At 37.5% G+C, this 25,678-nt stretch overlaps 3 protein-coding genes across 6 annotated transcripts; 2 read left to right on the top strand and 1 right to left on the bottom strand.

Moving 5' to 3' along the window:
- Positions 1-880: 880 nt before the first annotated feature.
- Positions 881-6,749, bottom strand: spast (spastin). Of its 2 annotated transcripts, none has more exons than XM_055029516.1 (16): positions 6,406-6,749; positions 6,243-6,326; positions 6,079-6,162; positions 5,151-5,302; positions 3,919-4,052; positions 3,743-3,836; positions 3,579-3,653; positions 3,391-3,462; positions 3,235-3,310; positions 3,059-3,150; positions 2,866-2,945; positions 2,002-2,044; positions 1,844-1,923; positions 1,697-1,767; positions 1,569-1,609; positions 881-1,462 (listed from the first exon to the last, which is right to left on the bottom strand). In XM_055029516.1, exons 1-16 carry the CDS (start codon positions 6,521-6,523, stop codon positions 1,337-1,339), a joined length of 1,422 nt encoding a protein of 473 aa, XP_054885491.1. In that variant the 5' UTR covers positions 6,524-6,749; the 3' UTR covers positions 881-1,336. The 2 variants fall into 2 exon arrangements, with proteins under 2 accessions (XP_054885491.1, XP_054885490.1); XM_055029515.1 differs by having other exon boundaries at positions 6,079-6,165.
- Positions 6,750-7,158: 409 nt separating this feature from the next.
- On the top strand, positions 7,159-18,031 carry memo1 (mediator of cell motility 1). Of its 2 annotated transcripts, XM_055029519.1 has the most exons (10): positions 7,159-7,624; positions 9,491-9,572; positions 9,650-9,718; positions 9,932-10,044; positions 10,766-10,877; positions 12,999-13,141; positions 13,239-13,315; positions 13,806-13,910; positions 14,472-14,604; positions 17,947-18,031. In XM_055029519.1, exons 1-9 carry the CDS (start codon positions 7,564-7,566, stop codon positions 14,601-14,603), a joined length of 894 nt encoding a protein of 297 aa, XP_054885494.1. In that variant the 5' UTR covers positions 7,159-7,563; the 3' UTR covers position 14,604; positions 17,947-18,031. The 2 variants fall into 2 exon arrangements, with proteins under 2 accessions (XP_054885494.1, XP_054885493.1); XM_055029518.1 differs by lacking the exon at positions 17,947-18,031 and having other exon boundaries at positions 14,472-16,351.
- A 2,283-nt stretch (positions 18,032-20,314) lies between these two features.
- Positions 20,315-25,655, top strand: srd5a2b (steroid-5-alpha-reductase, alpha polypeptide 2b). 2 transcript variants are annotated; one of them, XM_055029734.1, is made up of 5 exons: positions 20,315-20,733; positions 22,092-22,255; positions 22,340-22,441; positions 22,520-22,670; positions 22,758-25,655. In XM_055029734.1, exons 1-5 carry the CDS (start codon positions 20,459-20,461, stop codon positions 22,822-22,824), a joined length of 759 nt encoding a protein of 252 aa, XP_054885709.1. In that variant the 5' UTR covers positions 20,315-20,458; the 3' UTR covers positions 22,825-25,655. The 2 variants fall into 2 exon arrangements, with proteins under 2 accessions (XP_054885709.1, XP_054885708.1); XM_055029733.1 differs by having other exon boundaries at positions 22,520-25,655.
- Positions 25,656-25,678: the final 23 nt, after the last annotated feature.

Raw genomic sequence — 25,678 nt, forward strand, 5'->3', positions numbered from 1 at the left:
TTAGCTAAAATGTGGCAATGATGCCATCTCACTTGCTATTTATCAAGAATATTTAATGTTCTCTACAGATTTGTTGACAAATAAAAAATGTATTTAAAAAGCAACAATGCGCATCAAATTATCAGCTTCCAGTTATTTCAAACTATTTAAGTAAGTTAAATTTATCAATTTGTAACAGATTTCAAGATTCAGTGATTCTTCAATTAATAGAAAACTGTGTCCCATTTGAGTTCTCTGTTCATTTTAGGTTTTTTAAAAATACACATTTATGTTAAAAAATAATTTATGAGTTTTCTGCAATGGTCAGACTAAAAATGTCAAACCTGAAAATAACAGATGGAGGGTTGGATATAAGGAAAAATTGACAGATAGAGATGGATGGATTGAAAAATTGATGAATAGATCGGTAGATGGATGTCATACAGTGTATCCAGAAAGTATTCACAGTGCTTCACTTAATAAACATTTTAGTTTTGCAAATGCATTAAAAATAGAAAACCAACAAGGGCTGTGAACACTTACGTAAACATAATTTCATGGTTTTGTTTTTAATACATTTGCAAACACTCAAAAACTTTTTTCTACATTGAGCCAAATTTTGAGGAAAGATGTTACAATAAATACAATTTGGAGTAAGACTGTAACAAAAGACTGGGGAAAATTTGAAGTGCTGTGATCAGTGCATGACAAAGGATAGATATACAGAATGGATTGATTGTTGGATGTTGTAAACAGATTGATGCATGAAAAGAATAGATGGTTAGCATGGTTAATATGGAAACAGATGACAGATGGATGGATGGACTTTGTGTCTTCCCCTGACTGAAAAGGCTGAAACCTTGGATTAAAAGAAAAAATCTAACATTTAGTGAAGAGACAATGACATTTTAATGAATGTCTTTATTCACAGATGAGTTTTTACATCTACTGGAATTATTCAACGACATGCCGTAACTAAAAGAAGAAACAGCTCATTTATTTGAAAATAAAAGTTAAGTAAGTGTATCTATAAGCTGCCTGCGCTCTCTGAACAGCAGCAAAACCAAGCACTTTGGCAATTCTCCCGATTATTGTTGCTTTTTAACTTTGCTTAAACAGGTTTTTGAATACCATCACCGCATCTGTAACGGTACTAGAGCTACTAACAGGATAATTTTATTCCAGGGGTAAGGCAGGAAATTCTGCACAATAAATTATGATTTTTATAACAAATAGAAAATAAACTTTTAAGAACAGTAGTTGGAGAGCCTTTCCATAAAACAGGAAATCTTTGCATAAAGCTTCAACTAATCACCCTATGGTTTCTATACAGGTAAACAAAGAAGACCACCCAGGATCAAAAAGCAGATGTATCCCCAAAATCTTTGTTCCACTTGGCGTACATATTTAGAGTTGCAGGACTAACAGTGGGCTTGATGCGTTTCAGGGATTCCTCAAAGTCTTTCATCTTGATGTTGCGCATCTGTGAGCACAAAAAGATGTGAACCACACACATATAGGGATGCAACAACACACAATAAACAGAAGACGTGAGTGGCACTCTGGGTATTTTATCTCCATCGTCTCACCTCACTAGCAGACATGCTGCGGACGTGTTCAGGACCCAACTCTGAGAGAAAAAAAAATCATGATTAATAAACTTCCTGGATGTGGTAATAATTGTAACCATGTGACCAGGAGGATAGATGAGTCATACCTCTGATTGGGCCCAGTGCTGCATCTTTGGCTAATGATGTCAGATCGCTTCCTGAGTATCCTGCAGTTGCTCTGAAAGAGAACATTATTAAGAATTAATGCAAAAGCAAACTAAAATGTTGCTCCTTTAAGGCTGTACAGCACTCACTTTGCAAGCTGGGAGAGCTCACTCGTGCTTAGTGGATTCCCGTGTTTTCCCAGAAGATTTTTAAGCAACGTGCATCGTGTCTAAAGAAAGCAAGAGTCAAAACGTGAGTTAAATTACATCATCTGTAAAAGTAGAGTGTGCTTATGGATAGGTAGTACCTTCTCGTCGGGGAGCGCCACATAAACTCTTTTTGCAAAGCGCCTGCAGGAAAACATAAAACAGAACTAGAGATGTGTCGAGAAATCATCCGGCAGGTCAGTGAACGCATCATTTGCAAGCACACTGGTAATTTCAATAACACTTAGTTTGTTATCAAGAGAAAAAAGACGCAGTCAGAGGAAGCATAAAATATTTAGGACTTCTCTGAAAAAGGAAAAGACAACTGCTGTTCACCCATTCTGCCACAAGAGGGGATGAGAGTTTCTTACTGAATTAGGTAATGTTGACAGTAAAGGTCGAACTCATCTGACACAAAGTCTGCTACTACCATTGCTAATCATGTTAATGAATTACAGTTAATCATTTTGTCTTTGTTTTAAATAATAATGAAATCTCTAGCTGTGTAACGCCCTTTGCTCTCTAATGTAGTGTGTTGCATGAGCGTCAGTTGTCTATTGAACGACAGCTGGTGATAGGTGAGCTTTTTTAAAGGTTAGTGAGCTATTTTCTATCTTGTAAAGAAACAAATACAATATGCTGTAATTCTTTTTTTTGTTAGGATCTTATTTTACAGATACCTCTGTGCCAGAACCTGGAGATATTTATAGATTTCCACTGATGCAGATAGAGAGATGGCGCTATTACTTTTGACTGTTTTTATTTTGCAATAAACATTTTTCAGTAAGAGAATTAAACTCTTAATTCTTGCAGACGGTAGAAAAAACATGACTGTCGTTATTTATAGTTCTTGAAGAGAAATCAAAATCAGAGCTTTACAATATTTACAATATCAGTGATCTAAAATTAGCCACAAAATGCATCATTACAATATCATTGTGCAACATCAACAGATTGATTCGCACCTTAAGACGGCTTCATCGAGCTCCTGAGGCCTGTTAGTTGCTCCCATCACCAGAACCCTCTCCTCCCCGCATGACTGCACCTGAGATCCAGAGGTGTTTTTGTGAAAATGACACCCAAGTTCTCATGTGTGATTGAGACAGACGCTCAGAGCAGAATCCCAGATCAAATGTCTGAGGATGCTCACACCCTCACCCCGTCAAACTCGATGAGGAACTCAGTTTTTAAACGACGCGAGGCGTCGTGTTCCCCCTCCCTCCTCTCACACAGCAAGCTGTCCACTTCGTCTGACAGGAAAACAGAAAACAGAGATATTGTTTCTGTCTGGCTTCTGAGAGGAAAGTAAAAGCCTGGAGCAGAGTAATACCAACCAATAAAGATGACAGAAGGCTGCAATTCTCTTGCAACTGCAAACAGCGCTCTGACGAGCTTTTCACCTTCACCCACCTGCAAAAAAGACAAAGGGGAAGGTTTGAAAGAATTGTAGCATCGATTACTTACTGCAGAAAGGAATGCATGTTTCTTACATATTTAGACGTCAAACTGGCAGCACTTATGTTGAAGAAGGTGGCATTAGACTCTGCAGCAACAGCTTTGGCCTAGAAAGTGGAAACAAAAGCTATAATTCACTGATAATAAAAGGCTAAATCATAATATGACCATGACTGTTTTCAAAACAATACATTTTCATGTTTTTAATGTTTTTTGACTGTACCAGCAAGGTTTTCCCATTTCCAGGCGGGCCGAATAAAAGCAAACCACGTGCAGGTGCCCTTAGTCCGGTAAACAGCTAAACAGCAAATATGAGACCAGGTTATAAGTTAAACTAAAAAAAGCATAAAAACAGTAAGTCGAGATTAAACATTTTGAAGTAATAACCTCTGGTCTTAAAGAAGGAAGGATGACGATTTCTTGGAGAGCTTGTTTAGCCAGATCTTGTCCAGCGATGTCTTCAAAGGAGACAGAAGCCGCCCTGCAGAGAACAGGAAGGACAGCTTTAAATGTGCCACCAGTTTTATTTAACAAATTCATATGAAGGAGATGCCTTAAAGTACCTGTCGACAATCTCATTCAGGATCAAGTTGGCCAGTTTAGAGTCCACATTCTTAAAGTTTTTCATATCCCTCTTTGGAGGCTGTTTGACAACAGGAGGTCTTCCATTTTGAGCTCTTCCCATACGAGGGGTCACCTGGACGGAGAAAAATTTACAATAAACACTGCGTTAAATTTTTAAATTTTATAAATGTAGATTTGGATGAACTTTCAGAGATCGGCTCATGGAACATAGCAATTCATCTATAATGTCTGTATAAGATTTTCATAAGTTTGTTGGGTTTTCTGTTTTGTTTGGGATGGAAACTGTCAGATCTGGCAACCCTGTTAACCTCATCTGTGGGAGAAATACCTTAATCAAGACCTCCCACAAAAATTATTCATTGTAGTCCACTCCTCTCATTCAGATCTTCACTGTTATCCAAACAAAAACATCAAGAGTACGTCAGCTGCGATTCAATCCAGACTACGACTGGTCAAAAATGCTACTTACTTTTACAGTACCCTAATTTGTGCTTTGCTCACCTGTCTGCTGATCAAAGCCTTCTGCATGATTCATCTCTTTAAAGCTTAAATCTAGCACAATATAGTTGACTCCAATGAGAAACTTAATTTTATACCCTCCATCTAATTTTTTAGTGACTTGACTTTTAGCATTTTTACTGGAACAGCTTGTCTAATATAATTGTTATAAATGTAGACAAATTACCTTATTTAGTTATATTTAGCCTCCCAGAAAACTTTGCTATATTTTCTTCAGATCCTTTAGCTGTCATATCTTTCTGGTCTCTGTTGACTAAAGTGGAAACAATGTATTTTCTGGAGCTTGAGATGCACTTAGTGTAGTCAGGTGATCTCCATTCCTCTCATTGTGAGACTAGTAGCGCCAGCTATTTACTGGTGAATATTTATGCAATCACTTATTTTAAGTTGCATATTTTTGTTTTATTCTCCATTTTGTAGAAATCAGTTTTTATTTTGGCATTAAAGGAGTTTTGTAACATTTTCATTTTTGAGATGTATAAAAGCAGCAAAAAGGTTAAAGCATCTAACATTCTGTTTCTTCTTCTTTTTTCATTAATTATATTTATAAAAAGAAAGATGTAACATCCTAAAGGGCACTTTCGAAACTGCTTGACTTGTTAGTTCTGACACTCTTCAGATGAATAAATATGTACGTTTTGATTCTCACAATAATCTTTGTATGAATCCAAATACCAGACAAAAATATCACCTTTGGTTCAATGGGTCTTGCTGGGGGTTTGACAGAAGTTGAAGGCCTGATGGTGGAGGACACTGAAGGCTGGCTTTTGGACTTTGGATGTGAATTAGCAAGATTTGAGTTTGAGACACGAGGACTTTTACTCTTAGATGCCAATGTGGCCTCTGTAAAGGAACAACAGAGCAGAGTAAATACACAGCACCTTATTCTCAGTTCATCCCCTTAAACTTCTTCCACATTTAGTCACAACACAACTGTAAGGATTTTAGACCAACACAAACTAGTAGGTAATTGTGAAACAATTCGCTTGCAAAAATGATTTACTAATAAAAACAAGGAGAAGCGTGGCATGCATTTTTATTCAATTGCCTTGTCTGTAATACCTCGGAAAAAAAATCCAGTGCAAACACTTGACTTCAAAAGTCATCTTATATTGACAGATGCAAACTGCATCATGGTCAGTATGATGATCTTTGTGCAAGAGTGGCAAGAAGAATTTTATTGTTGAAAGAAAGCTAAAAAAAAAAAAAACAAAACATTTGGTTTACTGGTTGCCACAAGCAGTTTAAGAGAACACAGATGTGTAGCAGAAAATGAACCCTGAGCATACTATTTCCCCTGTGAAACATTGCAGCATCAGCATCAGGATGTGGGGATGATGAATTTAGCTAAATATGGGCCAATCCTGGGGAGTGGTTGAAAAAAACTTGAGAGTAGGGTGGAGGTTTAGGATGCATATCTGCAATTACAACAAAACAAAAGTGCCAATATAACAAATGAATGCTACATTTTTTAGTTCCGGTTTTAAAATGGGTTTTCTGAAAAATTTTTCAATTAAAAAATGCTCCACTACGTGTTGATCCATCTCATAAAAAAAAAACCTTAAAAAAGTACAAGGAGGCTGGTGGTAGTGACACACATTTAGTGAAATCCCACCCACCTAACAACGCAAGACGGTCTTTTGCCATGGTGAGATTGGCCTTCATTTTATCTCGCAGTCTCTTCGATCGATCATATTGCTCTCCTGCTGATGAAACCGAAAGTGTACAGTGAAGTTTATGTGTGCCAACTACAGCCCTCTGGGAGATCAGGGACTCTCCTTACCTGTCCCTGTGATCTCCACAGCAATGCCCCTCTCCAGCTCAGCTATTCCTTTCTTGTACCACTGCACGGCTTCCTCCTTCTCTCCTGTTTACACGCCGAGGTGAGGAAGGTTATTTACAGAGCTGACAAGCAGCTGATATGGTAAATAAACAAACCAACCCACCGTCGTCATCTTCGTCGATCCTCAGTGCCTTCGATATATGCTCAAACGCCTGCTTGTGGTAGTTTTTAATAAGTTCTCCGCTGTCTTTGTGCTTCGGAGCGTTTGTTTTGGCATACATTACTCCAGCGCTACTTTCTCCTCCTTCTGTCCTTAGTTAGCTCAGTTAGCTCGTTGAGAAAACAAACAGCGCGGCATTTAAAATCCAAATATCGAGGCCTGTTTGAGGAAGTAGTCTGTTTTATATCTTAAACTTTGTGTGTCAAATGTTACTGAATATTTATACACCATCGCTCGATGGCTTCCGTTTTTGTTCCTTCAACTATTCTTCTCCCATGTGTTATGGTGAAAACAGACCGCGATGTCAACTCGTAGATCGCTATCGCCACCTGGCGTTGCGGAAGATGTAGTTCTTTGTGACAAGAAGAGAAGTACCGTACAAATTAGATTAGAATGCCATTTTATCTGAAGCGTCCATATTAAAGTTCCTCCTTCCCACACCAACCGAGTCAGTTGTTCTCCTAACCGCTTAATGCAAGAAGAAAACATTTATGACAAATTGTTTAAGTGCTTTAAAATATGGTTTTGAAGGCGCAGGATGCAGCGCCCTGATCCTATTTTGGAAAAGTGGAAGAAACTCCACCCTTATGGCAGTCACTCTCCTCTCCGGCTAACAAATGGTGCGAAGCCTCTCGTCCAAGTAAAGACTCCACCCTTTTTACTCCTTTATCTAACCAATCAAAATACCCTGCGTCACTTTGATAACAGTTTTAGCCACGCCCCTTACCTGGCTTTTCCGAGCAAATCAGTAATCCTCAGATAGCGACTGTGACAGCTCAAGCCGTTCATATTGTTGTCCTTATTGTTTCAAACTGGCACGATATTTTGTAATTTGTGCCTTTTTAGATTCCACGGTTACATTTCCGGGTTGTCAGAACGGGCTGACTGAACTTACTAACCGGTAACCACACAGAGGCCATAAGCTAGCTAGCCCAGCTGTCTCTACTGTCCAACTGCCGAGTGCTCTTTGTCTTTTTAAGTCAGCTAGCAGCAGCGCTGTTTTATCTGTCATTGAGCAAACGCCGGAGTTTACAATTCTGTTTCATTTTCCCCGGTTTGACGAGAATCTAGCGAACCAAGATAGGCGGCTTGGGAACCAAGATGTCAAATCGAGTGGTGTGCAGAGAAGCAAGTCACGCCGGGAGTTGGTACTCAGCTTCGGGTAACTGTCAGCTCAGCACGGTCTGCGTTAGCATGCTGAATCTTAACTCTTGTTTTGCCTCTGGTTGCGTGTCTTATTATTATTTTTTTATGTATAACCTGCAAAATATAGTAATGGTTTATTCTCAATTTTTCCTCCGCTGACGTTGATTACCGACAAAAAAAAAAAGCTAAGATAAAGTCGATAGGCTAACATTTCTCAGATATGATGCACCTTTTCTGTGTCACCTCATGAGGTGCACGGTGAGTTTAAGCTCAATCAGCACCGTATCTTCTGTTTGTATCTGTAAATAGACGGGCTTCTGCGGGGAGCAAGATCACATCGATGGGGTTTTTTAAGTCAACCAAAGCTAACATGGCTAACATAGCAGAACTTCCTGGCCTACATGCTAACTGATACACTCTTAGAAAAGTCCCAGTGCTCTTTAAACATTCAGCAGTATGAGAAACTGTTGTCATTATGGCCCCTTGGTGTTCTCCGACCCGCTTAGGTAACGTGTTGAAATTCTCCCTGGCGTCGAACAAAGGACTGGGTAGGGCTTGGCAGAAACCAGAAGTTTCATGTTGCACCCCTTCCCCCATTTTACAAACCGTAAGCTATTTCTTATAGAAACATTTCTACAAACCGCTCAGATTTTCCACTCAAAAAAAAAAAGAAGAGTCTGTGGAGTAGCCAAAGTTTTTCATCAAGACTAGAACTACTTCAACATATCATTGCTCAAGAAGAAGTACAAAAGTATTTGGTGAAAATGCTACTGGGATGCAATAGTGACTGATCATAATATATGATGTAATATTATTTGGAAGTTCTGTTATTTTAAAGATTAAAATAAATCATACAAATGAAAACCATGATTACTAACTAAATTCAGGCAGAAGAAATCTCTTTTGTAAATAAAATGTATCCAGCTAATACTTATTTTTAGTGATGTATATTAGAACAGGCAGAGCATGGTGTTTACTGTATGTTGATTGGGCTTACAAATGGCGCAGTAGATGGAAAATAAGATTAGAACAAGCTTGTGTATAAATAACAAGTCTCAATTTAACATAAACTGTAGGTGTGTGTCTGTGGCATTTTTTTTTTTTAAATTGTGTTTGTTCATCTAGGGATGTTTCACAGTGGGGAAGTTATCCAGATATTTATTCAAGTACTGATACTTCCTAGTAATACTTAAGTAAAAGTATGATAGAGTAAACCCAATTCTATCTGTAGATTTTTCTTTTCCCAAGTAAGTTACTGAAATAATGTAACTGTTTACTATTCACTACTGTTGAGCAGAGTGCAAACACTCAATTTTTGTTACTTAGCTTTTCATATTACAAATCCAAGAATGCATTTCCTTTAATCAGTCTACTTTTTTTCCCCCTCCAGGGGATCTTTTGTGGGGTGTAGTGTCCCTTATAAAAAAGTAAGCTGACAGGAGGGAAGACATGCGGCAAATATCGTCTGGTCCAGGAATCGAACCCACAATGGCCGCGTTGAGGACTCAAGGCCTCGGAACGTGGGTCGCACTGTCCCCTATGCCACCGCAGCATACCTCCAGTCATCCTACTTTTAAACAATTTTACTCATGCGTTTTTTTTCTGTCAACTCATTAAAATTCCAGTATTTCTTTGTTTTCTTATTTATAAACTATATTTAACTAGATGGATCTTACTGAGATTCAAAATCCCTTTTTCAAAAGAGAGGTGGCCAGAGATGACTGCCAATAATAAAACCACAGAGCTAAAAATGCAATTAAAAATTGTAATTAGATAAAACTAATTACAGTTTATAATAGCTGCTTTTCTGTGGTTTTCGAATGTCTCTGCTCTTCTGCACACATCCCCATATTTATTTTTATTTGTTTGTTTTACTTTTCAGGATCCCAGCTGAATGCACAATTAGAGGGCTGGCTGTCCCAAGCACAGTCCACAATCAGACCTGCTAGAGCCATCATTGCGCCGTAAGAGCACACTGACAATCATCCCTACAGCATGTGAAATAGTATTCACGCTTTACCAACATGTATTCTGCTTGCAGCCATGCTGGGTATACCTACTGTGGTGCTTGTGCAGCACATGCTTACAAGCAGGTGGATCCCTCTGTTACGTAAGTCCCTTCAGCTTTCTGGCTTTATTCCTCATTCAAGGAAAAAATGTGTTGAATAAAAGTTTCTTACATTTAGGGTTAGAGGTTAGGGACCTTCAGTACTTCAACTGAACAAACAGATGCTGTGTAGATAACAGATAATATTGCTGGTTGTTTGGTTGTGTGCTTTGTGTGATAAAGGCGTGAGTGAGATAAATTCATCTTGGTTTTCAGTCGTAGGGTGTTCATTCTGGGACCTTCACACCATGTGCCCCTCTCCCGCTGTGCCCTGTCACCTGCAGACATCTATAGAACGCCCCTCTATGACCTGAGAATCGACCAGAAGGGTACTTGCAGCTTTCACTCCTGACTGTGATTTCTGGTTCTTCTCTATATGTTTGTCCTTAGGACTTGTGTGTGAATTTATTCCAGCTGCTGATTTATTCAGAAAGTTTTGATAGAAGAACATCTGTTATGGGTTTAGCAACATATATATTTGGAAATGTCTTCTCCTTTCAGAATGTAATTTGTAAATAAAGTTGAGAAACATATTTCTTTTTTCTTATATTTTACAATTATGCACTTTGTATTGTTGATTGTTGACATAAAAGTTCAATAAAATGTATTTAATTTTGTGGTTGTAACTTGGCAAAATGAGAAAAAGCCCAGGAGTATGAATTCTTTCACCGGGTGTTTGCTTATATTTACTGAAATTACTTGGAAGCATAGTGATTTATCTGAATTGTAGTAGGTTAGCTTTAATAGTAGAATTAATATTTTAAGATAAAAACAAAGTTGACCTAATTCTTTTTAATTATAATGTATCCCTACATAGAAAAAGAAAAGTCTGAAGTTGGATTAGATATCCTTCGTGCAATTTTTATTGGATGATTCTGATCCTATCAACCTTTTGGTTGATAGGTTGATTCTGTGCTTTTTTAAAATTTCTTTTTAAATAAAAAATTCTTTGTGTCATCTTTATTTTCACCTTAATTGTACTCATTAATTTGATCTGAAGCCAAAGCAGAGCTTTATCATGCACTAATAATTAAACTCTGTGTTTTGCAGTTTACGCAGACCTCTGGAAGACCGGGTTATTTGAGAGGATGAGTCTGCAGACAGATGAAGATGAGCACAGTATTGAAATGCACTTGCCTTACACTGCTAAAGCCATGGAGAGGTAATGCACATGAAAAGGGTGCAAAGTTTCCCCATTTTTTTATCCAAGATGCAAATAATTGAAGTAGTCCTGCAAAGCTGTAGTAAGGGCGCAGATTACGTTGAAGACATCTTTCCAACAAGATAGATTTGAATTTTGGCCTCAGTGAAGAATGCTGAACTTTACAGATATTCAGTGATCTGCCAATGCAGTCTTATTTCCAAAGAAATCAACATCACATGCACACAACAGAGCTTCATTTCTTAGAAATGTGTTGATGATGTTCAGGGTTTGTGGTGTTTTTAAGTTTGCCTCCCAACATAAACCTCCTAGAACCCTAAGACATAAATTTGACTGAAGGTTTTATTTTGTCTTTCACCACAGTGCGCTGTAAACAGAATGATTTATAATGTTTTGCACTTTTAGATAACAAAAAACATGATCAGATGAACTGATGACTAAATAATATTACAGTGCTTAGCAGTCTGTCCACAAAACTCCGTCTTCAAGCTCCTTGAAATTGAACAAATAGTCCTGCCTACCAGCTGTAACCTTTTTTCTATACTAAGTCTCTGCCCAGATCATTTCTGAGTAGAGAAATGTACCAATATGCAGGTGGATTTGGTATGTGATTTTGTTGGTTTCTATTGTAAAAGTGGGCCATAGAACCAATCAGAACTGAAACAATCCTACTCTGTTTTAGTACAGATAAGGTGGCGCTATACAACATATTGATTGTGGGACAGAAAATGTCACTACTTGTGACATAATAGTAGATAACTTACATTTGTTATTGCTTTAATATAACACCATGTGAGGCGTTTAGGTTGAACCCCACATGCCCAGTGAGAGTCCAACGGAGCTTAAATGCTCTCCTGAATGTGCAGGACCATAAAATGATGAACAGACCCGCACCGAACTACTGCTCAGAGGAAACAAAATATGGATGACATTTTGTTGACAAACTTTGTTTATTGGAGACGCATAGCCACATTTTCCCTTTGTATATGTATTACATAAAGCACAAATCTGGGTTGGGATGCAGTTGTTTCCATTCAATGAAGTAATGCGTCTTTCAGCAAACATCACAACGAGCTAATTTCTGATCTGATTGTGGCACTTTCTGCATTGCAAAGAAATAACAAACCAAGGCGGCCCCAATGTGTTTTCAGGTGCAGTTTTTCTGATATCTAATGACTCTGCACAATGAGTGCATAAAACACTTTGCTGACTTTGAAATGTAGAAACATTATCCACATGCTTTTCTTGTGGAGAAGGCACATACACACATCCAGATGAAGACTATAGAACTACAGTGTAATGTCACTGAAGATCTCCATCTGATTCTCACTCTTTCCTCCTCCTTCCTGGAGGCCAGGCCCAAACTTTAACTATCAGCTGCTCTACAAATTATTAAACTATTCAAACCCTTTTACCAGTAGTGTTGCACAGTGGCTGTTGAGCACTTTGCTCTTTGCTACAGTCTTGTCGGACTTGTGCTGCACTTTATCTTCAGTTAAGGAAAACAAAACTCGAAAATGTTTTTGTATTGTGCCCAATTGTGCTTTTCCAGTCAGTTTATTTATATAGCTCAAATTCACAACTAGTGTTGTCTCGAGACACTTTACACAAATCATTCCAATTCAATCATACATACATTCCAATTCATCCTAGTAATCACACAGTGCAGTAAGCTCAGTTTATCATTCAAATTAGTTTAAAAACTGTCTAAAGAAACCTTGCAGATTGCATCAAGTCATTGACTTTTGTACATTGTTACTCCTAATGTGCTGCAACCTGGCAGATAGGTGGAGAAAAAGTCATCTAGTAATCTAATGGAAAGTACCAGTTATGTTCTGTTTCTTTCAACTCTTTGCAGAGCAAAATATGGAATCCATTTTTTTTTTTTTTTGCTTCTCAGTGTCCTTATGTTTGGTGTAATCCAAATTACACTGATTCACATGAATAAATAATAAAACCTTCTGTTACTTCGGGTGTTGACTGGCTTAAAGAGGGATTACGCAAGAGATTGAACTAAGTACTCTGGCTCTTTACGTAGGACAACCTTTGATTTTTGTAAGCATGAAGCTGTTTTACAGAGTGTGTCTAAAATGCAACTTGAGTTGTTCTCTGATCTTGCAGTCACAAAGATGAATTCAGCATTGTTCCTGTGCTTGTGGGTGCTCTGAGTGAGTCTAAGGAGCAAGAATATGGGAGGCTGCTCAGCAAATACCTGGCAGATCCTTCTAACCTTTTCATAATCTCTTCTGACTTCTGTCACTGGGGTAGGTACCAGAAACTGAAAGAAAGCTGACATTTTCACTGAGTGTGTGTCAAGACAAAAGAAACAATTTTTTGTTGTTGTTAATTTCTCTGTTGAAGGCCAGCGGTTTCGCTACACATACTACGACGAGTCTCAAGGAGAGATCTACAGATCTATTGAGCATCTTGATAAAATGGTAACTACTTAGAAAGACACGGTCAAATGTGAATGTATTAGTAGATTGAAGAGCTCTAGCAAATTGTACTAAATATATCTTATTTACCGGATATGGAAATAATGTTACCGTTAGATTATACTGATTTTAATTGTTGCTTCTTGTGTTTTTATGGAGGAAACTAAGATAATGGTTGAATTAAAGATATGCAGTAGCATATTTCTTCAAGAGGCTTTCTTTATGATTGAAAATACATATTAGCTTATTCAAACTGAGATACAGGTATGAATGTGAAACAAAGAGGAATTCTTCCTTGTGTATATACAAATCAACATATTAGAAGGCATATCCAAAATGTTTTGATCTAAAAATTGGGCAGGGCCTCCCTGGTTTTCATTGAACACCCTAATGGCAGAAAACATACAGTCCAAAAATAACTTTTTTTTTTTTTTACACTGTCAACATAGTTTGGCCTACATTTTTTAAAATGTAGTTTATTCTTTTTCTGTAGGGGATGAGCATTATAGAGCAACTGGATCCCATTTCCTTCACCAACTACTTGAAGAAGTACCGTAACACCATCTGTGGACGTCACCCTATTGGAGTGCTGCTAAATGTAAGAACAGCTGAACACTTAAACTATTAATACTGACTTTTAGTGAATAATTCTCATTGCTGGTTAAATATATAAGTTTTACTAACACTCTTGTTGCATGATAAGATCAAACTATTGGTATGGTGTTACACTCAGTGAGAAACTGTTATATTGCTTTTGTTAAGATGGTAATAAATTACATTTTTATCTAGTGTGTGTGTGTGTGTGTGTGTGCATGTAAGCACACACACACTGACACCTTGAGGTGATTTAAAGAGATCAATTAATTTTTACACTGAGAGGAAGCCAGAGTACCTGGAGAAAATCCATGCATGCACAGGGAGACCCCCAAAACGGAGAGAAATAAAACCTTTTCAATTATTTTAAGATTTTAACAGATTTTTGTGCTAAAACACCACTTTGTCTTTATCACATTGAATCCCAATAAAAAACATTGCCTTTTAATGCCATGCAATTTAGAAAGTTCAAGGAGTATGAAGAAGGAAGAGTCATAGATGTTTGCATAATTTGTCTGCTTGCAAACCATCATTTAGAAACTAACGATCTGTTTCTGTTTTGCAGGCTGTGGCCGAGCTTAGGAAGTCTGGTTTAGAAATGAACTTTTCTTTCCTGAACTACGCCCAGTCGAGTCAGTGCAGGAACTGGCAGGACAGCTCCGTGAGTTATGCTGCTGGGGCGCTCATCGTTCATTGAGGTCAGCTTCTGCAGGGGCCACTGGAACGCCGCCACCCTGCCCTTACTATCTTAATGCCATAACCTTGACCCATGATTCTCCGATTCCTATCCCCATGCGCCCCAACTCCCTCGGTAATGCCCACTATGTGCAGGAAAAACTTAGATAATTGAAGCCAATAAAATAATTTCCCTTTAGTCCCTCAGCTCTTCTTCGCTTTTCTCAACCCACCTCTTAGTTTGAAGTGTCTTCCGAGATTTTGGTTGCAGTGAAATTTCAGGAGAGGACGGAGGTGACTGGGTTGGAGAAAGCTCTGGGAGTAGCAAATCTTTCTTTTTGGATTATCCCTGTAGACCCTCCTTTTTTCCCCAATAATGACGAGCAACAGAGATGTAAAAAAAAAAGAAAAGAAAAAGATTTATTTGGATTTGATATGTTCTCTTATAACTCGCCCCCCTGAAGAATACCAATTTCAATAAAACTGCAGATGTTATTGGAGAATATTCAGCTCTTCCCAGATGAGGACGGAATGAGTCTTCTGACTGTATTAGGCCTAATGCTATGCTAACTTGGGAAACCGTGTCATAGGTAACTGCTACCACTATACAGCATAAAAAAGGGCTGCACTCGACAAAGTTCACTTAGACCCTACTGTATAAAACAAACAAAAAAAAAACACATATTATAATCATAATATTGGTTTAATATATATATTTTATTCATATTTTAACCTTTTTTTACTTTATAGAAGTTTTGATAGATGTGATAGTATTAACTGGATTAGTGTGTAGATTTGAGTAGCAGCTTCGTCAGATTGACTCTGAGGTTGTCAACATGGTTTGGCCTGTAGATCAATGTATGTACCACTGATCCTTTGATCCAGTCGTATGTTTATGGCATTACAGATTACATCTTCAGCGCTTTGCTGCAGTTATGGATGCTACAGAAATGTAATCAAATCCAGACTCTGGCACCTTCTATTTACAGTTTACACTTCCCTCCTGGATCCCTGTAATAACTGACTCTTCACACTGAAGTGATTACTTATTATTTTTCCTTTTTCCTTGAATTGTAAAATGTTTTTGTTACGTACTGAGTAGAGCTTTTTTCAAGGCGATCCAAACAAAGCAGCCAAGCTGGAATGACCACCATCTTCAAAGATTACATGTCAAGTCTGTGAAGGAGGTTTTTAATTACAGCTTCTTGTTTTTGACTGAATAACGCCAAAAACCTTTGCACAACAACACATTTTAATTTCTGTCTTGGCCACTTTTGAAAGTTTATTTTTCAAAGTTCCATGTCATTATTATTTCAGAATTGGTTTGTTCTAAATTTGTAATAAATCAGAACATAGTGGATGGTCAAAGTTTTCTAAATCTGCTCAAAAACATAATGATCTGTCAAATTTCCCCAGAACACTGAGAGATATTACTACCAGCTGCATTTTGAATTCATTGGCTAAAGGTTTGGAAATACTGAAGCACAAAAGCCCAAGAGGACTGTTGCTTTTACAATGCTTTGCAAAATTATTTACCCCACTTGACTTGTTAAGGTATTTTATTGTATTTTATATATCGGAACAATAAAAAACATTGTTACAAATGAAAATCAGTCTAAGAAATGTGGCATAGATTTGGTTTTAGCCACTTCCCTTCCCCTGCAGGTCTTTGGGTATGTTTCTACTAGCTTTGTACATATGGAGACTGAAATGTTAGACAACAGTGTATATTTCAATGGCAATGCATTAAAACTTTGCTTGCCAATGACACATTTGGTCCTTTGGACGGGCTTTCAGTCTCCTTTATTTTCCACCACCTGATGAAGAACTTACTGGTCAAAGGAGAGCAGAGAAAATGTGGGTCAGTTGTGATCATTGCAACGTTAATTACTGACATTTTAATATCTTTTTCTAACATGCAGCCTTCAAGAATGGGTTAATTTCTGTCAGATTGAATGGAAATTATGTGTGATAATCACTTAGATTTTCAGTTGCATTCAATTCTATTCTTTGACTGGACCATTCAGACATAAATTGTTGGGGGTTAGTGCTCCTGATAGAGGCACACTTACCTCTAACGGGAGGAAAGTTCCGTTAGAGGTAAAAGACTTGGTCCCCAGACTTTTGCAGCATCTGCCATGTTTTTTCCTAGCTTCCCTGTGTGTGGATGAAAAGTATCCCCAAAGCATGTTGTGCAGGTGATATGTACTAAACATCCAATGTTGCTTTTCCTCCACATTTGACCAGAGCACATTTTTCTGTGTGTTTGCAATAACTTTACATGGCAAAAGGGACTTCTTGTGGCTTTATTCTTGCCACATTTCATTTAAGGCCAAATTTGTGGAGTGAATCTGTCAACAGGTTATCCCACCTGAGCTGTGGGTCTCTCCAGCTCCTCCAAATTTACTCTGGTTCTCGTGGCTGCTTCTGTCTGGTCCATCTTATATTCTTAGTAGGCCTAATGCTATGCTAACGGTTGTGCAGTACTGTTTTAAAGGCCATGCATAACTTTCTTCCCACTTCAAAATAATGTGTTGTGATTGTATAAAATACCAATAAAACGTACTTCAGTTCTAGGCACAAATTTGGAAAATTTAAGGGCGTAAATACATTTGCAAGGCTGTATAACTCTGTAAATTGTCCACAGGAGCTGATTGGGCATTAATTATTAATAAAAGCCGCATGAGTTTTTGATAGAAATTTGACAATGTGCAGCGTGATGCGTTTGCTGCTTTAAGGTAATTCCAGCCTCATTCCACATCTAGTATTAATGCAAACCTTGTTGAAACAAGTGGAACACAGACTGAAGGCTGAAACCTCAGACTCACATGACCTCTTATGCTAATTTACAGGAAACTAGCAAAGCATGACACACTGTGCTATTGTGCCTTTTATCACTGTTGCACATTTATATATATATATATATATATATATATATATATATATTATATATATATCTCACTTTCAGTCTTATTTTCTAAAAAGTGTTTTCAGTTTTTGTGTACTCTTTCCCCTCCTCTTCCCTTTTGCCGACAGCCCCACTTAGTTTCCGGACCGCCCAACACTTCATCACTTCTTACCCTGCACACCCGTCTGTTGGGCTAAAACGGCACCCACTGTTATCTCCTTTCTCCGGCAAGGGAGTTCTGTTCTGTCAACTTCATTCTTGTAGCGAGAGACAAATAGCTTAACCTCCACACTGTTCATTTCTCAGTCTTTGGTCATTTGTCTTTTTAGAGATGTTTTTCTTTTGTATTTTCTTTTCTTCTCTATTTAGGATTTGGAAGTTTTCACATCATTAAATTAAAAAAAAAAGGGAAAAATACAGCTTATCTGCTCCCGTAATGGAGTTTTTTTGATCTCAGGTTCCACTGACAAAGCATCCCAAAAGGCTCTTCAGAAAAAGCAGAAGATTCATGTTACAAAAGAAGTAAAATGTACTGAAAAGCACGTCTGTTTAAGTGTCTTATTTTTCTGTCACAAAAAAATCGATTTTTTCTGCATATACTTTCAGTCATGAAAATTCAGAAAGTCTTATGCTCCATTGATCGTTCTGAGACAAAATTAGAATATTATTGAAAAGGTAAATTATTTCATTAATTTTGTTAAATTGATTATAGTTTACAGCAAATAAAAAAACAGGAGAAAGAATGTTTAAGACAGAAAAGTATGGTTATATATTTTAGGTTTTGCATTAGTTTCTATGTCAATACAGCATGGAGGAGCTCAGGCTGTGGTTCTGCTGGGATGTAGTGGAAGCCCAGGTTGCTTTAATGGTTGGTTTCGAGTCATCTGCGTTGTTGGGTCTGGTGTGTCTCATCAGTCTGCTGACCTAAAGTCCACAGAGGATCCATGGGGTTGAGGTCAGCCCAGTTTGCAGGCCACTCGAGCGCAGTGATGCAATAAACCAGTATTTGAACCTTTGGCAGTGTGGGGAGATACCAGATCCTGCTGGAAGAGGAAATCAGCATTGCTATAAACCCTCAGAAGAGGGGAAGTGCTTAATACGTCCCAATTCTGTCAAACTTAATGTCTTGAACTTCATTTTTTTTTCTTTTTTAAACCCAGTGGATCAAGACAAGCAGGTGACATGGCACCCAAATTGTCATTGAAACTTCACAGTGGTTCTCAAGCAACTCGGATTCTTTGCTTTACAAAATACAAAATTTATTTTCATTTTAAGAGAACTTTGGGACACTAATCAACAGTCCAATCCTTGTCCTATTAGTCCCATATAAGACACTTCTGACATCTCTACTTCTAGCAGCTGTAGTTCATGTCCTGTGGGGTGCCTTGTGAATCTCCCTTAGCATTTGAATGGTCTTTGCTCATACAAAGACCACAGTTTTTCCTTTTGCCAAACTTTCCTTTGATATGCTGCATGCATCACTCTGTAGCCAGCTGCTTTAGCAATGAGCTTACCGTCCTTTGGGAGTGTCAGTGACTGTACTGGAAAACCATCAAGTCAGCAGTTGTTCCCATCATAATGTGGATCATAACTTTTCTCTGTTAAAATGCCTTGTTTTTATTAATTTAAGATGCTGGGTTTTCATTATCTGTTAGCCATTTAGATGTATTCGAAATGAAAACATGACACCTAAAATATACACTGCAAAAACACATTTTATTAAGTATTTTTTGATTTAGTTTCAGATATCTTATATTTGCCTGATTTCAAGTGAGCTATATTTTAACTAAATAATTCCTTAATTAGCCCAGGTTGATTAAAAAATAAAATTTAAAAAAACAATTTCTGCCGGCAGAATATTATACATATAACAAAACTTTTTCCATTGTTGTAAGTGAAATACTCTGGCTGCAGAACTAGTGCTTTTCTGACAATATTAAGGAATTATTTACTCAAAACATACTCCTATTATAGGAGTATCCTTGACTCCTATAATAGTCAAGGATACTAAGATATTTGCTTTACAAATTAAACCAATCATGCTGTGTTATCAATCTCTATGAAATTCTAGTTTCACTCTTTAAATTCAATGAATGAATTAAATTAACTTTTCAGTGTTTATCTAATTTTTGGAGTTCTGTACTCAGGGCAGCACCACCAAACAGCAGAAGCACTTAAAAAGAAGCATAACTTGTTCTAATGCACTCTAGTTCAATCTCATTACATTTGTATTATCCTTGACACAACCGGCAGAAAATTTATGATTATTATCTCCAACAACAACAACAGGAGGTAATGATCCTTTCAGCTGTGTGTCTTCCTGTGAGCCATACTGTAGAAATCAGATTGCTTCTCATCATTCGGAGTCTTTTCAGCTTTTATTTGAACTTGTTTCAGTTATTTCCATTTTTCTTATCTATTAAATCTAGTGCTGTTTATGCAATATGACCAGCATGCCAACGATTTGTTCATGTAATCCAAGCAGTTGCTGAGGAGATTAAAAAGCTTTAATCACTTGGTCCCATTTCAATTAAAAAATAATGTGCAAATGCACAAATAAATCTGTTAAAACAATCAGATTTCCATATTTTTTTCTTTGCCCAAATTACTTTATGAGTTTTTTTAACTGGATGGATTCATAGATTAGGGAGTTTTGACATGAAGCAAGCTCTTACCAGAAGTCATCTGTCACAGATGACTCCATGGCTGTTGCTCCGGGTTTGCTGCAAAACCTAAATTTGTTCTCGGGAGGGCGGGATAATCATAACCTCGCCTCAGGCAAAATATGTACATAAGCTGTGAAAAAGGGAACACTTTCATGTTTCAGCAGGCTGGCCGACAGACTTTGGCTGTGTTCTGTGGGAGGAGTCACAGGGAGGCTGTTTACATCCATTCAGCTTTAAACAGATACTCAGGATTAGTTCAGAACTGGAAAGGATTACTCTAGTGTGGAGGACAAGACCTGCAAGATGCACTGCTATGAGAGCGTGGTGAACTATCTGAGCAGTGGGATGCTGCTGGCAGGACTTCTTCACCTGATCCTCCACAGGAAGGCACAGGCCTCCTATGGACGCTACATGAAACCCACCACTCCGACTAGAATGGTCCCTGCCAGAGTTGCCTGGTTCCTGCAGGAGATGCCAGCTTTTCTGATGCCCCTGCTGCTGATGCACTTTTCACAGCAATATTCTACCACGGGCAGGGCCATATTGCTGAAGACCTTCTGTCTGCACTATTTCCACAGGTAAGAGCAAAGAGGGGATTAATTTAGGATGCTGAGTGCATTTAAAACCTCAAAAGCCTCACAGGGTTTTCTGAAGCATGCCTTTAAAATAACATACTCAAATCTAGTTTAGCTTTCCTTAGTAGTGACAAACTATTTAAATGATCTTGATATAAAAATAAACATTGGGATACTGCTTAAGTTAAAAATGCAGATGACGCATAATTGGGGATTTTTTTTTGTTTCTTGCCAGATTATTTTTGCACTATATAATACATAAACCTTTCGGAAATATATACAACATATACTTTATATTTTAGAAATATAAAACTGTACAAAGATTGATGCAGCTGACATAAACTAGAGCAAATGTACAGATGTTTCATTAAAATATTTCCAGGTGGTTTCCCACTGGCACAAGATGACACCGTTTGCTGAACAGATTCCTGTGTTTTTACTTATACATAATAAAATTATTCTTACATATCTTTGTGCTTCTATTATTTTAATACCCACATTTTATTTTTCATCCAATTACAATAAAACAATACATTTTTGTTTTACTTCCACTTTTTTTTTTACACTGGATTTTGGGAATCCAGTGTAAAAAAAAGAAAGCTGACACCAAATTTAGACACATTTTACAGATTTTTTTTCCCTCTGAACTATCAAAATACATTATGTTTTTTTATTATTTTTTATTTTTTATGAGGGTTCTGGTCACTGACATCTGTCCCACAGCCCTTGGACATAAACTCAGATGCTTCCTGCTCAACTCTAATGGTTTTTATCAGCTTCCAAGAATCTGACATTTTTGTCGATGCCAAATATTTCTATGTTTAACTAGAGGGACGTGCAGTAATGAGTGTAGGGGAAAAAGTTAAGCTCTGCCCTGGTACTGGGGGATTAGGGCTCATGTATGACCATATTTATGTTTGAAAACTTCTTACCTGAAAGACAATACAGGCAATGGGAAAGTCATTTACATTCAGCTGCATCTTAAAATGTTAGAAAAGTTCATTTATTTCAGTAAATTAGCTTCATAAGATGTATTTTAACTGTTTACTTCTGTTAAATTTTGGTCTTTCCTGATTTAATCTCTTTTAACATTGTCAAGAACTGTATTTGCACTCAATAGTTGATTGATTCTCCTTTTGTTTGAGTTACTGAATCAGTGAAGCTTAACATGGAAGTAATCAAACTGTGGCTCTGCTGTGGAATCCCAGATTGTTTTGAAAGCAATCAGCACATCAACTTCAGATTCGACCTCTGCCTCCAAACTCTGGGATCTTGATTTCAGGAATGGCTGAACAAATCCAAGATTACACCTCTACCTCTTAGTCTACCTTCTCTTTCTGTTGTTTGTCTGTCTATCACAGGTCATTTGTGTATTCCCTGCTGACCAGAGGACAGCCTTTCCCCCTGAGTGTGATGGCCACAGCTGGTTCATTCTGCTTGTTGAACGGTTTTCTGCAGGGTCACTATCTGCTGCACTGTGCCCAGTTCGATGAGGAATGGTTAGTTAGTTATCGCTATACAATTGGTAAGCACACGCTCTTTCACCACCCCTCTCATCTTAAATCCTTGATGACTTGTGAAATGTTAGTTGTGTTACCTGCTGTTTCAGGCTTAGTGGTGTTTTACATTGGGATGGCCATTAATGTACACAGCGATTACATTCTACGCAACCTGAGGAAACCTAAAGAAAAGGTTTACAAAATTCCAGCAGGTATGAACCTGATTATACTCAAGTAAACTTTATTCCAAAGTGTGCTTGCACTCACATGGTCTGCTTAATTTCCTCCAGGAGGCCTATTTGAATATGTGTCTGGTGCCAACTACTTTGGGGAACTGGTGGAGTGGTTTGGCTATGCCATAGTGACATGGTCCCTTCCAGGATTTTCGATTGCTGTCTTTAGCCTCAGTTTTATTGGACCAAGAGCCTATTACCATCACAAGTACCTACAATATTTTCAAAAGATTAATGATCCCTGTTTTTGTGCTGTCGTTTATTTTATTCCTAATTTCTCTTATCTTCGTTACAGGTTTTACAAGGGACATTTTAAAGAATACCCCAGGTTTCGAAAGGCTTTGATTCCATTCATCTTCTGAAACATCCTCTCATTACATTTAGTTGGGGAACGGTTCCAGTTTTAGCTCTAGAACACCAAACGCATGATATTTTAGACGCATATTTCTGAGATCTCTCATTTTAAGATTGCTCTTTTTAAAGATGTGCTGTTCTGAAGAAACCAGAGTACCCAGAGGGAACCCACACATAAATGAGGAAAGCATGCAAACTAAATGCACAAAGCCTGCAGACTGGGATTAAAACCCAGAACTTTATTGCCACAATTTTCTCACCGTGTAGCCCTTGATCTATTCATGCCTTGAAGAAAAAGAACACACTCTCCTCACCAGAGGGCAGATGTGGCTCACTGGGTTGAGTAATAACTTTGAAATTGGAATTTGTGAGTTCCAAGTCAAGTCAAGTCAAGTTTATTTGTATAATACATTTCAGCAACAAGACAGTTTAAAGATCTTCACACCATAAAAACATAATAATGCAGGTTCCAGCTTCCTCCTGTCACATGTTGATGTTCCCCTGCTCAAGGCACTTAACCCCGAGTTGCCTACTTGTATGCGAATCAGTGTATTCAATTTCGTGCGTTGGAGAGTGTGACTAGAAGAATATGATTTTTGTGCACTGCAGGGTTTTTAAACCATTTTGAGTTTTCAAAATGGTTTAAAATCAGCACATCAACTTCTGTGTATCATACAGGTGTTTGCTGCACCTGCATTAATGTGTTTGAGGCCTCTTCTATTTTTAAGAAAGTTAATGTTTTTCTCAAACTCATTCTGCATCACATTGTATCTATGCTTGTTATTTAGATGGGGGATCTAGTCAAGTGTCTCCAGCCCACCCTTTACAGCACAGTTGTCAAACTCCAGTCCTGGAGGGCCACTGCCCTGAAACCTTTAAATTAACTTACCCTCTGCTGCACCACACCTGAATATAGTAATTAGCTCAATAGCAGGGCTCTGGAGAACTGATCTACACAAGATGGAGGTAATTAAGCCATTTCATTCCAGTGTTGTGTGATCATTTATGTGATGATGACATTTGATTAAAAATAATGTTTATTGCTTATTTAATAACTGGATACTGTTTGATGTGTTTATGGTGTATAGCATTTTGAACTGTCTTGCTAAAATGTGATGTTCAAATAAACTTGACTTGACTTGAGTGGACTGGAAGAAAACTGTGGAGTAAAGGCATTTAGTATTTATATACAGGTCTTTTATTGATCAGTGGATCAAATGTTTTTTGGGGGTTTTTTTGAGAAAATTCCATCATTTACTATATATTATATGTGCCCTCATCAAAACTGCAATTTTATTTATTTTTTAAGAGATAAATGATTATTTAATCAGAATTTGACATTTCTTTAGTAAATAGTGAATATATGTTTAAAAAAATTAACAAAAAAATTATTTTAGAAGAAAAGTGGGAGTCTATTTGATGTTTCATGAAACTGTTAAAGATTTTTAAAGGTCGGTAATAACCACTGCAATTTACAAAAAAAGTTTGATGTTCTGATTATCTGAGGCAGGAGTTTGCTCTGCCTCAGAGCAAACTCCTTCTTTATCAGCTTATTGAGCTTTTTCCACTGACTCTTTTGTCCTTTGCTCTGATGCTGTTGTGAAGTAAAAATTGTGTTATTATTTCTTTAAAGAATTTTATTTTAATTCTTTAGTCATTTAACACTAGTATTGTTTAGTCTGTCAAACCGTGTAGGTCAAGGAGTCTTTAAAGAAGAGTTAACAAATTCCTCCATTAAAATGTCACAAGCTAAGGCTACGTGCTGAGTGAACGTACAAAGTCTGATAAGGTTCTTGTTATGCAAAATTGTTCCATTAGTAAACCTGATTTTTGGAAATGCACCTATTTTTGAACAAAAATGTTTATCATCTGAACAATTAACTTACCCTAAGAATGGATGTTGCATTCTCTCTATACCCTGTTAAGAGTGACTGTACATTAACCTGTTCGACTGGAATTGACTCTGGGCCAGGCAGTGACCACATTGTATAGAGTCCTATATATTGTGAGAGCTTGCAGCTCCAAATCAGAACTCATTGTAGGTACAGCTGTTGTGCTGTGGTTACTGTGTGTTCTCCGTTTGCAAACGACTGAAATATAGATTTTGCTCTTTGCCATTTGCCAGTCTCAAGCCTGATCTGGTACTACAGATTAGATATTGTTTTTTTCCACACTGTTGCCCCAACAGATGATGACCATGGAGATTACACACTCCAAAACAGACTTATAGGTCATTTAACACTAGTATTAAATAACAATTTAGGTCTGTTTTGGAGTGAGGGACTGAAGTGCACAATAAATGCATACAAACTTCTGACCAGCATTCCAAATATTCAATTATGCTCTGCTGATCGCAAACAGTCCATGAACAAAACTGTTCTGGGTTTATGCACTTTTTAAATTTTATTTAAACTTAAAAACTAATTTATTGCAAAGGGAAAATAAATATTGCCGTAACTGATATTAAAAAGTTGTCATATATGGTGATGCTGTGAACAGGAAGGATCTTTGGTAGCGATATTGTAATAAAGATCATTCTGAAGGCTGTCATGACAATGTACCACTGTAATATGTTCTGAATGAGACCATAAGTTGTTAACAAGCCCTGCTAATCCACTTCATTTGCTTTTGCTGCTCCTTTTTATTTTTCTTTGTAACTTCCTGCTGAAGACCAACATTCCCAAAGCATGATGGTTTCACCATTTTGTTTAAAAGTGGGGATGCTACATTGATGTGTATTAATTTACTGCCAGAGTGTTCTGCATGTTGAATAATAATAGTAAAAATGTAATTTACTGTTCACATAACATAATAATAAAATGAAAAAAATCACAAAAGAGTGTCTGTGATGTCATCTCATTG

This window comes from Poeciliopsis prolifica, unplaced genomic scaffold (assembly GCF_027474105.1).
Source record: "Poeciliopsis prolifica strain line A6 unplaced genomic scaffold, Auburn_PproV2 SCAFFOLD005, whole genome shotgun sequence".
Taxonomy (NCBI): domain Eukaryota; kingdom Metazoa; phylum Chordata; class Actinopteri; order Cyprinodontiformes; family Poeciliidae; genus Poeciliopsis; species Poeciliopsis prolifica.

What these genes read in the sequence shown, in the direction of transcription:
- spast (XM_055029515.1), bottom strand. Translation starts at nt 6,523, where the DNA reads ATGTATGCCAAAACAAACGCTCCGAAGCACAAAGACAGCGGAGAACTT. An exon ending in TTCCTTCTTTAAGACCAGAG is followed by an intron (nt 3,654 to 3,742) that starts GTTATTACTTCA and finishes TTTGCTGTTTAG; the next exon opens with CTGTTTACCGGACTAAGGGC. An exon ending in GCCTTCTGTCATCTTTATTG is followed by an intron (nt 3,151 to 3,234) that starts GTTGGTATTACT and finishes TTTTCCTGTCAG; the next exon opens with ACGAAGTGGACAGCTTGCTG.
- memo1 (XM_055029519.1), top strand. Translation starts at nt 7,564, where the DNA reads ATGTCAAATCGAGTGGTGTGCAGAGAAGCAAGTCACGCCGGGAGTTGG. An exon ending in ACTGCTAAAGCCATGGAGAG is followed by an intron (nt 10,878 to 12,998) that starts GTAATGCACATG and finishes CTGATCTTGCAG; the next exon opens with TCACAAAGATGAATTCAGCA. An exon ending in TTCTGACTTCTGTCACTGGG is followed by an intron (nt 13,142 to 13,238) that starts GTAGGTACCAGA and finishes TCTCTGTTGAAG; the next exon opens with GCCAGCGGTTTCGCTACACA.
- srd5a2b (XM_055029733.1), top strand. Translation starts at nt 20,459, where the DNA reads ATGCACTGCTATGAGAGCGTGGTGAACTATCTGAGCAGTGGGATGCTG. An exon ending in TGTCTGCACTATTTCCACAG is followed by an intron (nt 20,734 to 22,091) that starts GTAAGAGCAAAG and finishes TGTCTATCACAG; the next exon opens with GTCATTTGTGTATTCCCTGC. An exon ending in GGTTTACAAAATTCCAGCAG is followed by an intron (nt 22,442 to 22,519) that starts GTATGAACCTGA and finishes AATTTCCTCCAG; the next exon opens with GAGGCCTATTTGAATATGTG.